Here is a 12,205-nt window from a genome sequence, read left to right as displayed (position 1 = left end):
TGAATATCCTCAAGTTCTGCGTTTGGGTACTCACAACATTCCCATTTGTCCCTGTCTTCTCAGTCCTGAGAATGCTTATTTTCCCAATTCCTCTCCCAAGCTTAAAACAGTGGACTTGTCTTTCAAATGCAAGATTTTCCAGTCCAGTGTATAGATTTTGCGCTCAGAACATTCTGCAAATGGAGAGCCTGTGAATGAAATTTGGGAATTTCAGCCATCTACTATTTTTTTCAGAATATAGCTGTGGACAAGGCCCATATATATTGCATGTAATAAAACTTTCTTATTATGTTATGTCACTTCCATAGAATATAGTACTGTGACACATCAAAGATTAACAATTGGGCCACAAATACCTAATGTAAACTCAACTGACAATAATGGGAAGGAATTTTTGCTGCGGGATGGTGGTGGTGGTGAGGGTGACATCACAACCTTATACTGTGTCGAAAACATTGGGTCTTGAATTTAATAGTTCAGGACAGATTTAAGACAATATAGACCTTTGTGCTCAACATGGGTTTTTACTGTAAGGATTTGCATAAGTATGGAGAATTATATCCCCTAAATTCAATAAGCAACCAATTTTCACAAACATTTTTTTACCCCTGTTTTACGGTTAGGCTTTACATAGGTATCGAGAATTATATATCCAATCACTTCAACAAACAACCATCCAGGTCTTCTTGCCATGAATCTTACATGGCACATCCTTTGAGATCAAAGCAAAGAAAAACAGAATTAAAATTGTACTAATAAACATCTGACCAGCCCTGATACACAATTCTATACTTGAGATTAGTAAGCTTGATAATGTAGCCAGTGTTGTCCCAAAAACTGGAAAACTCTGATGTTCATGCTCTCAAAATATCAGGATGCTGCGGATGCTGAAAGAAAAGAATAGACAATTAAAAAAAAAAAATATTAAGGTTCACATATTTTAGGGGTAATATTTTTCACGTAAACAAATACACAAACTCTTCAGCAACATAACATTCCAATGTGTGGTTTGCAAAATGAGAACATCTATACAGTGTGGAGTGATCACAGCTTTCCAGACACCTGGGGACAAGAAATCAGCTCTTGATGGTTGTATTTTTATCAAAAAGAACTCTCCTCCATTCTAGAACAACAGATTACTGCCAGACCATTCACTGCAGCGAAAGACAACCTTTTAATAGATACAATGCTCTGCAGTCCAACCAGTCATTGAACTTGGGTGGGAAAATAGGCTAGACCGCCCTTTGCTACACTCCTCCAAAAGACTTAGGGGGATATGTACAATAGAAGTGCCGGAGCGTGTCGTTAGCCTTCTGAGCTTAAAGACACACTCCGCCACTTCGGAAACGCAAGGCTGAACCATATTTACAAGAATATGGGGCAGCCTTGCCTTTCCCTCTGCGATGGCGCTGAGATTAATAACTTAGCGCCAATGTAGGCACCCTTGCACCAGAGTTCAAGGGTGTCTGTGTGCAGGGGAGGATTGGCTATGTGTAGGAAGGTGTCCCTTCCTGCACATAAACAATCCTAAAATGCTCTTTTGTAACTTTCATGTGTGCTGCTTCATGCAGCACACATGAAAGTTACAAAATGGCATTTTTGAAAAAGGTTTGGTGTATGTACAGGAAGGTACACCTTCCTGTACATAAACAAACCATGGCATTTTGCTTTTTCCATGTGTGCTGCACAAGGCAGCACACATGGAAAAAGCAAAAATGAGGAGAAATAATGCATTTCTCCTCTTTTCGCCAACTAAAGATCAGGATTTTCCTTGTCTTAATTTTGGCACTACCTCCTATGTACGCCACCCTTGTACATAGGGGGCAGTGTCAAATACAATGAGTGTTGCGGTGAAATGCCCACTTCAACACCCACTGCATGCCCCTTTCACGCAAAACATAGTGTGAAAGGGTGCCGTATGTACAAGGCAGTGTAAAGCCACGTTAAGTGTCTTAACGCTGCCTTGTACATGAGGCAAGGCCCCTATCGCCTCGGGAACGTCCGAAAACGAAACGTATCCGTGGCGATAGGGGCTTGTACATATGCCCCTTAGTTCCCGATGTACTACACAATTTTGTTGTTATAAAACCTGCAATTGGCAAACTCACAGGGCTTGTGAATGGAACAATTTTAAGTGCAATGTACTAATCCAATTCTGGGCATCAGAAATGTGTGTTTCCAACACACACATTGGGTTTTGCGATCCATTCTGAATCACAATTACTAAGGTATGCGAGTAGCATCCCTTCCTAATTTTAATTTGTAATGGTATCTATCGATGGACAGGTAGTGACACCTCACAACAGGTGGTAATTGATCTGCAAAGGGGACAGAGTTCCCTTTGTGAATTCTGTTAAGCGACCTTGGGGGGAGCACACCGTTCAGCAAGGGACCGCTGCCTTCTTCCCAGAAACATACGCAAATTGAAAAAAACAGTTTTTATAGCACCACAATTTACATTAAGGAATATGGGTTGCTTTAAAAAAATCAGTTCGGGAAGGCAAACATAGAAATCGTAGTCTGCTGTTCATTGCAGGCACCATGCCTGTGTCTGTAGTTAATTTTCACATTTAAAGCGAGATGACCTAATCATTATGGTGTGACTCAGAGTTTGCTTGAAATTAATACATCTAAAAAGTGGACATTGTTTAGTGAAAAAATGTCCATGGCTGCAGGAGCTGTAGTCCGGATCATCATACATAATTCAATTTGTACTACCCCCCACCAAAAAACACACACACACACACTTTTTCCACACTGTAACAAAAGCCACACTGAAACACAAATTCATAAGCCATAAAAACATAGTTATAAAGTAAAAATGGAGCATACAGAAGAGTTTCTGTTCTGTCTGCTATGCCTATTCTCAAAAACGAGATAGTCTGTTTGATAAATACCTTCACACTTGTTTTTTGACAATGATATTGGTACCTCATGCTTGGGACATCGTTTAACCCCTTCCGTGCGCCGGATGGCCGGGAGCCGTTCCACGTCACATTGGGCCTGTGCGTCGGACGGCTCCAAGCCGTCCTAGCACCCACCCACGGGGGAAGCGCTGGCGCTCCCCCCATGGACCGCCCTCTATGATGCCCCCATTGGGGATGGCAGGGAAAGCCCTTCTTCCCCTGCCTCCTCCCGCCCCTCCCCTACGCGTTATCAATGCACTGACGTCATTAGGTGATTCCCAACGTGCTGGAAGCCATTTGCTTCCAGCGCGTCTTCGGAGAGGAGGTAGGTTTCTCCTCATGGGAGGGGGGGGGGGATTTAAAAAAGAGGCATCAGGGGAAAGGAAAGGGTTTTCCTTTCCCCTGATGCCTCTTTTGAGCATTCCTGCTGCACGATCATGCAATTATGCAGCAGGAATATCCACTAGACACCAGGATTTTTTTTTGTGTGTAATTGATCAGCTGTTTGCAGGGAGCGGCCCCTTAGGCAAGAGTCACTCCCCTATTTGGGGCAATAAGTTTTGGCCGTGTCTGCCCCCCTAGGGGGCAGATCACACTACTATTTTTAATTAAAGTGGCCCACTAGACCACCAGGGATACATTTATGGGAAGTGGCCCCTTGGGGGATTTGTTTTTGGCTGTGTGCCCCCTGGCCGGGCAGATCTCCCCATATTTATTTATTTGCTGGCCCACTAGACCACCAGGGATTATTTTGTGGGGAGTGGCCCCTTGGGCAAGGGTCACTCCCCCTTGGGGGCAATGTTTTTGGCTTTCTGCATCCCCGTAGGGGGGCAGATCGCGCCATTATTTTTATGTAGTTGCCCACTAGACCACCAGGGATTAATTTGTGGGGAGTGGCTCCTTGGGCAAGCGTCACTCCCCCTTGGGGGCAATGTTTTTGGCTGTCTGTCCCCACCCAGGGGGTTACCTAGAAGGGTAAACCCAAAATCAGTCACTGGGACCTGGATATCAAACAGTACATAGGACCAGTGGTCCCAGTGGATAGTTTCATATAAATAGGAAGAAACAATATTTACCAACAAAGAATGAAAAAGACATATTGTACTTAGAGCACAGTGTTATTTAATCACACTGAACTACTAATGATTCATACAATTGTTAACACAGTGTTGAAAACAGTGCCCCAGGGGGGAAGAGGGAGGGTGGGCGTGTTGTGATTAGGATGAGGGAGTGAATATACGAAGGTGTGATTCATACAGTATATTATTGACACAGCAAGAGGGCTCATGAATAAGCCAAATTATTCATACAATATCCTTAATCCTAATAGCCATGATCAAATAACAAAAAACACAGTGATCCATCACTGTTGTTGCAACTGGCTAGTATATCAAATGTCGACATTTAAACCCCTATAGGATTGTAGGTAAGTGAGTCCCTTATGCCGGGGTCTTCCTCAGGACAGTGGTGGTGAAAAGGGGAAGGGTTAGAACCTGGGAAAGAGATGAGAAACCATTCAGAACTCGGTTTTTATAAAGGGAAATATAGTAAGGATCACGGGTGTAAGCCTGCAACTTCACCTTGAAAAAGGCCCTTGTGGGCCTGGGCATTAGAAAGATGGGTGCGCAAGCTCCGGTGAGGCGAGAGAGAATCAAAACAACCTGCAGAAGAAATGAGCAGGTTCAGTAAGGAATCTAGGACCCATCATAATCAATTAGGAAAAATGGGCCCAAAGAAGCTACTTACACAAAAGGTCTTAGTCCTTAATAGTCAGTACAAAGGCCGGGTGTACAACTCAGCAAGGGCCTTGAAATAATATAAGTTCTTCGATTACATCACAGTGGGCAATGAAGCTCCGTAGATAAGACTCTCTAAACCAAAAAGGAAGAGTAGGGGTAATGAATAGCATTTCTACTTGGTGCCATAAGGACATTTGAGAAACAGAAATCGAAGCAAACACACATAGCCTAGGATCCTGGCGTCTGTCCTAGTTTTTAACATAGAAAGATAGCGCAGCATAATAGAGCGCAGTATGTATGGGCGCGCCCATGGTGTACAAACAGGGGCTACATCAGTGGCGGCTGGTGACATTTGAAAGTGGTGGGGCGTAAAGTTATCATGGTACTGCACTGAGGCGAGCGAGCCCTAACAACTCCTCCGAGAAAATTTTGAAAAAAAGAGTGGCTAAATGGAGCATTTTCAAGCAAATTTGAGGAAGTAGGAAGGTTGATAAACCACTTGCGAAAGTATTATTTATGACAGGATCTGTAATAACATCCTGAACCTGACTATTACCAGATCATGGCACTTGCCAAATGTGCTGCTAAAGTCTTCGCTGTTGCAGCCATGATACATGCTCCAAAGTGTTCCAAAGAGGTCTGTACTGCTAAAGAAGAGACCGAGTAAGCACACGACTCTTGCCTCGTGTGCCCACGCGGATAGTGGCCAGCTCTGGAGCACTTGCCAATCATCTACCTGTATGTACAACACTTTAAGAAAGAAGCTGCTGACTTGCAGCACTTGCCAGAGGGTGCCCAAAGGACTGTGCAGCTACTGAGTTACTGATGGAAGTGTGCCATGATCCTAGCTCAACCACTGCTGCTGAGGCACATTGAAGCTCTTCAACTGCTTCGCTGGATCTACGCCAGAAGTGGACTGCATCACCACCTTGACCAAGGAGAACAAAGCTACTCACTTGACCTTCTCACTAAAGTCTTCAGAATGCCCTAACACAAGGTGTGTGGCCACCCATCACTGCCAACCGATTGCATGGAAGAGAGCGGCCAGCTGATTATAGCTGCTGCTGCCACTACCGCTGCCTTCAGACTCTTCTGCAGCCCACATTATGCGCCAAGGAGGGGTGTAGCCATGCCACACACCTGTGGCTGGCACAGTTTTCCCTGATTGCAGGAAAACCAGGACAGAAGAGTAGCCGGATGATGCAAGGCCAATCACAAGCCTTGAATACAGGGGATTTGAACATTGAGGGACTGAGTATTGTTAATGCCTACCAGACCAAAGGGATGTGCCGTGCACCTGTGCTTTAGCCCACACCAGGATACATTCAGATTTAGTGGTGGTAGAAGGGGGCACAAAGGGACATTCTTGCCAAAGGGCTACCAGAGACTCCGAGTACCAAATACTTTTGTGTAGTGTTTACTATTAAGTTTCACTCTGTGTCAAAGTAATTTCCTCTTTACAAAGCTAAGCTCTGGACTGGACAATCAGTTAATTTGCTGTAGTGTAGCGGTTGAATATTGAGCCTGCTGTATTGCCCACACTAACCTTCCTGAGAAGCCTGTGGTAGTTCCCCATCATTAACACTGAGTCAAGTGCTGAAAGGGTTGCACATAGCTGGGTTTTGCAGAGCTTTAAGAAGATGGATCCCAGGACATCCGTCCCTTGTCTCTTTACCGGCGGATTGCATGGGCTTGTAAAGACGAGAACTGAGCTGGTTCTCAACTTCCCCATCATGTACATCTTGGACAAAACACTGATGTCTTGCAGTGTGCCAGCCACAAGTGTCAGTCCTTGCACTTACACTTTTCAACCTTTATCTACAACTGCTGCCTACATTATGTGAACCGGAAGATGTTTACTTTCATTAATATGTGTGTATTTTACTCGAAAACGTATTCATTCAGCTCCATGCCTGTCATCCCTCCTGCTTGACAAAGAATGTTGAAGAACCTTCTGACAGTATATTCATAACGTTTCTGCTCATCGAGGAAAAATAAATAAAAAAACAACCCTAACTTCTCATTAAGTCAATGTAGATTCTTTTCCCCATCCATCCAGTCCACAGTAAAATCTCTGAGCTTCATCCTTGACTCCACTCTACCATTATCCTTGCATACTAAGAGCAGCTAATTATCACACCTATGAACTTAAAAATATTTTTAAATTCTTTTCTCCCACCCACTTAAATTCTGGTGCAAAAGCACTTGCGATTTCGAATCTTGATAATTTATTGACGGGCATACCTCAGTCCTCTCTCACACTACTGAAAACAGTTCTAAACTCCATAGCTCCATGTTAACTATCAGTAATAATTTCAAAAAATAAGATACATTTATGAACAATACAGAACAGCCTGAGAAATATGATTAAAACAAAGGACAATTCAAACAATGTCAATATCTTCTCCAAATTTGGAACCTCAAAATATTTCCAGAATGTAGCAGTTGAGCCTGGTATGACCCAGTACATATAGTACCTTTTAAAGTCACAGTTCCGAATTATTTGAGAAAGAAATCTGCTTGGTAATGTACAACAGTTACCATAAATAAGGTGTGCTTGCAGTTCAACCTCGCCGCACTCAAAAGTATATATTTGTTCTTTATAAAGATTTAGACGATGACGGAGCAGGACTATCAATACATGTTGCTTTATTGCTTACGACAATTTGACAAGAGAACTTTCCACTAAGAATGCTTGAACATACACCGCTGCGCTGTAAAATGATTTTCACGATAATACGCACCTAATGTCATAAGGTAGAAGCCGTATGAGGTAAGACAATTAGCTGCTTGTTACGTGCCGCTGGGGAGGAGGATGATAACAACACAGCTTCCAATCTTGATGTGACATGACCCAGAAATGTGGAGTTAATCCCTCATAATATAAATTAAAGTGGAGATTCTCTTTGACGTTAAAATTCTTGTCACAACATGCAAGGTTCGTCAGTTACTCACATAAAATTCAGCCTCGGGTTGCCAAGATCCACGTTAGGTAAAAGGCGCCAGTACAAAAATCATGCGCGTTAACCACACTAAACTCCATAAAATACCTACAATGTCTGAAATGAAAGCCTGAAATAAATTCATGATTAGACATGGCGGGAGAGGGGAGGAGGTCGCCGGGGGTGGGGGGATTACAATTTAAAACGAAAGCTAAGCTTACCAGACCAGGTCCGCGCGGCGCCTCTCTGCTTCTCGGCCGGGTGACGGTCCCGTTGGCGCCTCTTTTCTAAGGAACAGGCACAGCACTGGTTGGCAACCCCTCTAAGCCAATACTGACGCTGCTCCAGCAGCGCCAGCATTGGCTTAGAGCAGGGTGACTCACCGCCCGCCTGCCCATTAGGAGACCGAGGTTTGAGCCTTTGCTCAATCCTCGCTCTCCTAATGGGCATGCGCCAGCCACAGCAGACAGTAGTGCGCATGACTGGGCACGGAGCGAAAATTCGCCTCCTTCACCCAGCATGCGCACTGCTGCCTGCTGTGCACTCTGCGCCACCCCTGGTCTGCTGCATGTCAGTCACTCAGCACTGCAGCATGACGTCGGACCGCCCTCCCCCTTCAGAATCTGAAGGGGGTGGGCAGTCCGAGTTCATGCTGTCTGCTGACTGTGACTGACATGATTGTCACAAAATTCTCCCTCGACGCCGATGGAGCTGCCGGTGCGGGCGGCTTGTGGGGCAACGCCCCAACGCCCTTAATGGACGCACCGCCACTGGGCTACATACTCACATAAATGGAAATGTAGGCAGAGCCACTTGCCGTGGGTTAATAGGCAGGGCTTCGGAGTTAGAATGAAAACGCACTAGATTATAAAAAACACTTGTCAACCAGTAAGAATGTAACAGCATCTAAACCTCAACACGGAACAGTTACGTGTGCCGAGAGTGAGCTGTAATGCTAGGGGGGCTTAAACGATCGAGATCTTAAAGGGTGGAAGACTTACATTATAACTAGGCTACACATAAATAAATAATGCCCGTCCCCGTATGAATATACGGGTGTAATGGGCACAGCAGGTAACGAGCGCTGGACTACGTTGGGCTTCGTGCTATCGTGCGTGTAGGGCTTTCAGGGCAAAACACTCTTAGAAAGGAAAATTGCAGCTTCTCACAGACCGACGAGCCTAAAAACCAAAAAGGCCATCGTTTAAATAGAAGAACGAGTGTCCTATTCACAAATTAAAGGCTTATATTAAAAAAATATATATTTAGGCGTGCGCGCTAATGTCCATAAAGCACAAACAAACAGTCTAAATGAGTACACAGTGCCCGTTTGACGATCTAGACAAATATACAAACAATAAAGTCCATAAAGTGCTCCACGCCAGTCTGCCGATCTAGGCAAACTAAACTAACAAGGGCTTACCGCTGCTCTGTAGCGCGTCTCCGTTCGATTGAGGGAACAGGAGCGATTGATAGCGCTGCTTAAATAGTCCGTCAGGAGACAGAAAAAAACACAAGCGTACGTGTCAACCTGCAAATCTTCAAAAACTCAGAGTCAAGGAAGAAAGACTTTCCGGACCTTGACCGATGTGACGATTACCATGTGGAGAATTGCTAAAAATGATTAAAACCCTGCATGCCTTAGTATTATGGGGAGAGACAGAGACATTAATAAACCTAAATACCTAAAACAGCATATAGGTTAATTTAAGAAACAGAGGCCGGCATTTGAGAAAATGGCAGTTAATCGAATACAAGTATATGTAGTCCAAACTAACGCATTACATTTGGATTAAATTGCAATGTGGGGTGTCTATATTTTAGGAGACAGACATTCCTTTTAAGTCAGATAATCGCCACAGATCAGGCTAACGTAAACAGAAAATCACATATATACAAGTTGTGTCTACAGTGGGAGGCAGCAATTATACATTCCATTCGACAAGTAGAGTATTCAGGTCGTGTTATACATAGTTTGTTACGTGTCACACAAGTTAGGTAATACAATTGTTCGTATGGCATTAGTAAACAAATATAGGGTGCTATAGGAGTAGCATATGTCACGCCGTGGTTCCGGAGGTTTTTGGTTTTTGGGATCTGTAACATCTTTAATAAAGCGTGGGTTGCATATCCATAAAACCTAGATCTATTTACAAACTGGATCGATTTCATGTGATTCATATGTGTCCTTTGTACATGGTTATTTTATTAAGAGGAATAAATAATTAATGACTTTTTACGGCTTTCCTCTGTTGCAATCTCATACACAGGTAACAGAAATGAAAAAGTACATCTTGTGTTAAATGTCATTATACACTTTAGTCAATTTTATCAAAGTTGGACGAACCCGAAGGTGTTGGTACAATCACTGAGAAGCAGTGATAGGGAACCCACTAGGTTAGTTAAAAGGCCCCTCACACACCAACCTGGTTGGTGTCATGCTTCATCATAGGGGCCCCAACCGGGTGGCCGAGTGCCTCCCGGTTGTGCTGCGACGCCTGGCTACAGCGGAGCTGGTGTGGTGCAGAAGTGTGATGTAGTGAAGGTTTAAAAATATCTCTGAGAGTCCTTGCCGAGGTAAATTTATTATTGGCGGCTCAGGATATATTAAAATTAAACTATGTGGTGCAACTACGAAATAGATTAGTTTCTAATAGTTGTATGTGTGGTAGGTCTACATGTTTCAGCCCACTTAGGAGTGTCAGGGGCTTTCGTCAGGACCAGTGTGTGAAGTGAGTGGCAAAGTGAGGAATGCCACGTGATTAGTGAAAAAATAAAAAGGTATTAGTTACCTACACACTCGCTAAGGTGTGTGGAAATGGTGTCTGCACACTGGCGGACACCGCAGCGAAAAAACCTGTGGGAGAAAAGAACATAGCACAAAGACAAATAAAGCAGTGGCATTTTGTGCTGAGTATCGCCGCAACTATAAAATGCAATCTTTCGTGCTGTGATGTATCCAACACTTGCAGACAGTTGTGCCTGTGGCCACACGCATACTATACTTGTGTGGCATGCTGCTATAGTATCATACTGATCAATAATAACTGATGGGAGGACGCTGTGTGTCCTGTGAACTCTATCGTTAAAATGGTGAACAGCAAGACCGGCAACAAGACAGGCAGGCAGGGTAGTGAACTATCTTCATGGGGTGCCTGGTGGAGGCAGTGGGCACCTCGAAGGGTGGTGCTGTGTGGCCACCGAGTGGTCAGACTTATTCGTGAATACCCAGTACACACTGGTTTGGATAGGCTATCCAGGTGACAGTGTGCGATACTTGTGAGGTGCTGGGTACAGGAAGGGGAAGTACCCCTGTGTGACGCGCTGTGGTAACGGGAGGAGGGGATGACAAACAGAAGGAATTAAGAAGAAATTACACTATGGCTGAGTATTGATCGCTCAAGCACTTCACACACTGGTCCTGACGAAAGCCCCTGACACTCCTAAGTGGGCTGAAACATGTAGACCTACCACACATACAACTATTAGAAACTAATCTCTTTCGTAGTTGCACCACATAGTTTAATTTTAATATATCCTGAGCCGCCAATAATAAATTTACCTCGGCAAGGACTCTCAGAGATATTTTTAAACCTTCACTACATCACACTTCTGCACCACACCAGCTCCGCTGTAGCCAGGCGTCGCAGCACAACCGGGAGGCACTCGGCCACCCGGTTGGGGCCCCTATGATGAAGCATGACACCAACCAGGTTGGTGTGTGAGGGGCCTTTTAACTAACCTAGTGGGTTCCCTATCACTGCTTCTCAGTGATTGTACCAACACCTTCGGGTTCGTCCAACTTTGATAAAATTGACTTATACCACAGGGGATACGGACGTACCCCTCGTCTCCCTAGCTCTCTTATTGATCTCTACATTAATTCGCAGCGCACAGCTGTGAGAGCATCCTCTAGTTACGACGCTCTTCCCCCCTTCCCCCCCCCCCTTTTTTGTTCAGGTTTTTTCACTATGGCTGAGAACCCGGGCCTAGGGTTTACACTGGATGATGTCAATAGCATACTTGACAATCCTCCCCTTTTGGCAGATTTCAATCTGGCATCCTCTATTGCACAAACAGCTGACTGGGACAATCTCAACGAAAAAAAACGCAACCGAATAAGAATCATACTCCATGGAGTAATCCTGACCGAATACCTAAGGAACAATACCGCATCCAGGGGCTTAATCGTCACCAATGCCCCACGCATCTTTCTCGAAAATCCCACCTTTCGAAAAGACTGGGCACAGATAGCATGGAGATGTACCCGTGACTGGACGATTCTCATCATCCAGACATCCAAACGCCACTTATTCGTGAATACCCAGTACACACTGGTTTGGATAGGCTATCCAGGTGACAGTGTGCGATACTTGTGAGGTGCTGGGTACAGGAAGGGGAAGTACCCCTGTGTGACGCGCTGTGGTAACTGGAGGAGGGGATGACAAACAGAAGGAATTAAGAAGAAATTACACTATGGCTGAGTATTGATCGCTGCTCAGGAAAGGGGAGGAGTGCGCTCCTTAAATCACAAATTCTGTGGGGAGGAAGGAACAAATCAGGCATGATGGTCGGGACATCAACAGCAGATGTAGACCGACAGAGAAACAGCGCGCGT

At 44.6% G+C, this 12,205-nt stretch overlaps 1 protein-coding gene across 1 annotated transcript in view; it reads right to left on the bottom strand.

Annotated features, from left to right (window-relative positions):
* Nucleotides 1–504: 504 nt before the first annotated feature.
* The window catches only part of LOC146866380 (alcohol dehydrogenase 1A-like), a 381,054-nt gene continuing 369,353 nt past the window's right edge, over nucleotides 505–12,205 (bottom strand). The window contains exon 9 of the mRNA XM_085636246.1: nucleotides 505–887. Within this exon, the coding sequence (XP_085492372.1) occupies nucleotides 863–887 (25 nt within the window). The 3' untranslated portion in view covers nucleotides 505–862. The remainder of the gene's footprint in view (nucleotides 888–12,205) is intronic.

Source organism: Triturus cristatus, chromosome 2_1 (assembly GCF_964204655.1).
Source record: "Triturus cristatus chromosome 2_1, aTriCri1.1, whole genome shotgun sequence".
Taxonomy (NCBI): Eukaryota; Metazoa; Chordata; class Amphibia; order Caudata; family Salamandridae; genus Triturus; species Triturus cristatus.
This window is presented reverse-complemented; position numbering and strand designations above follow the sequence as displayed.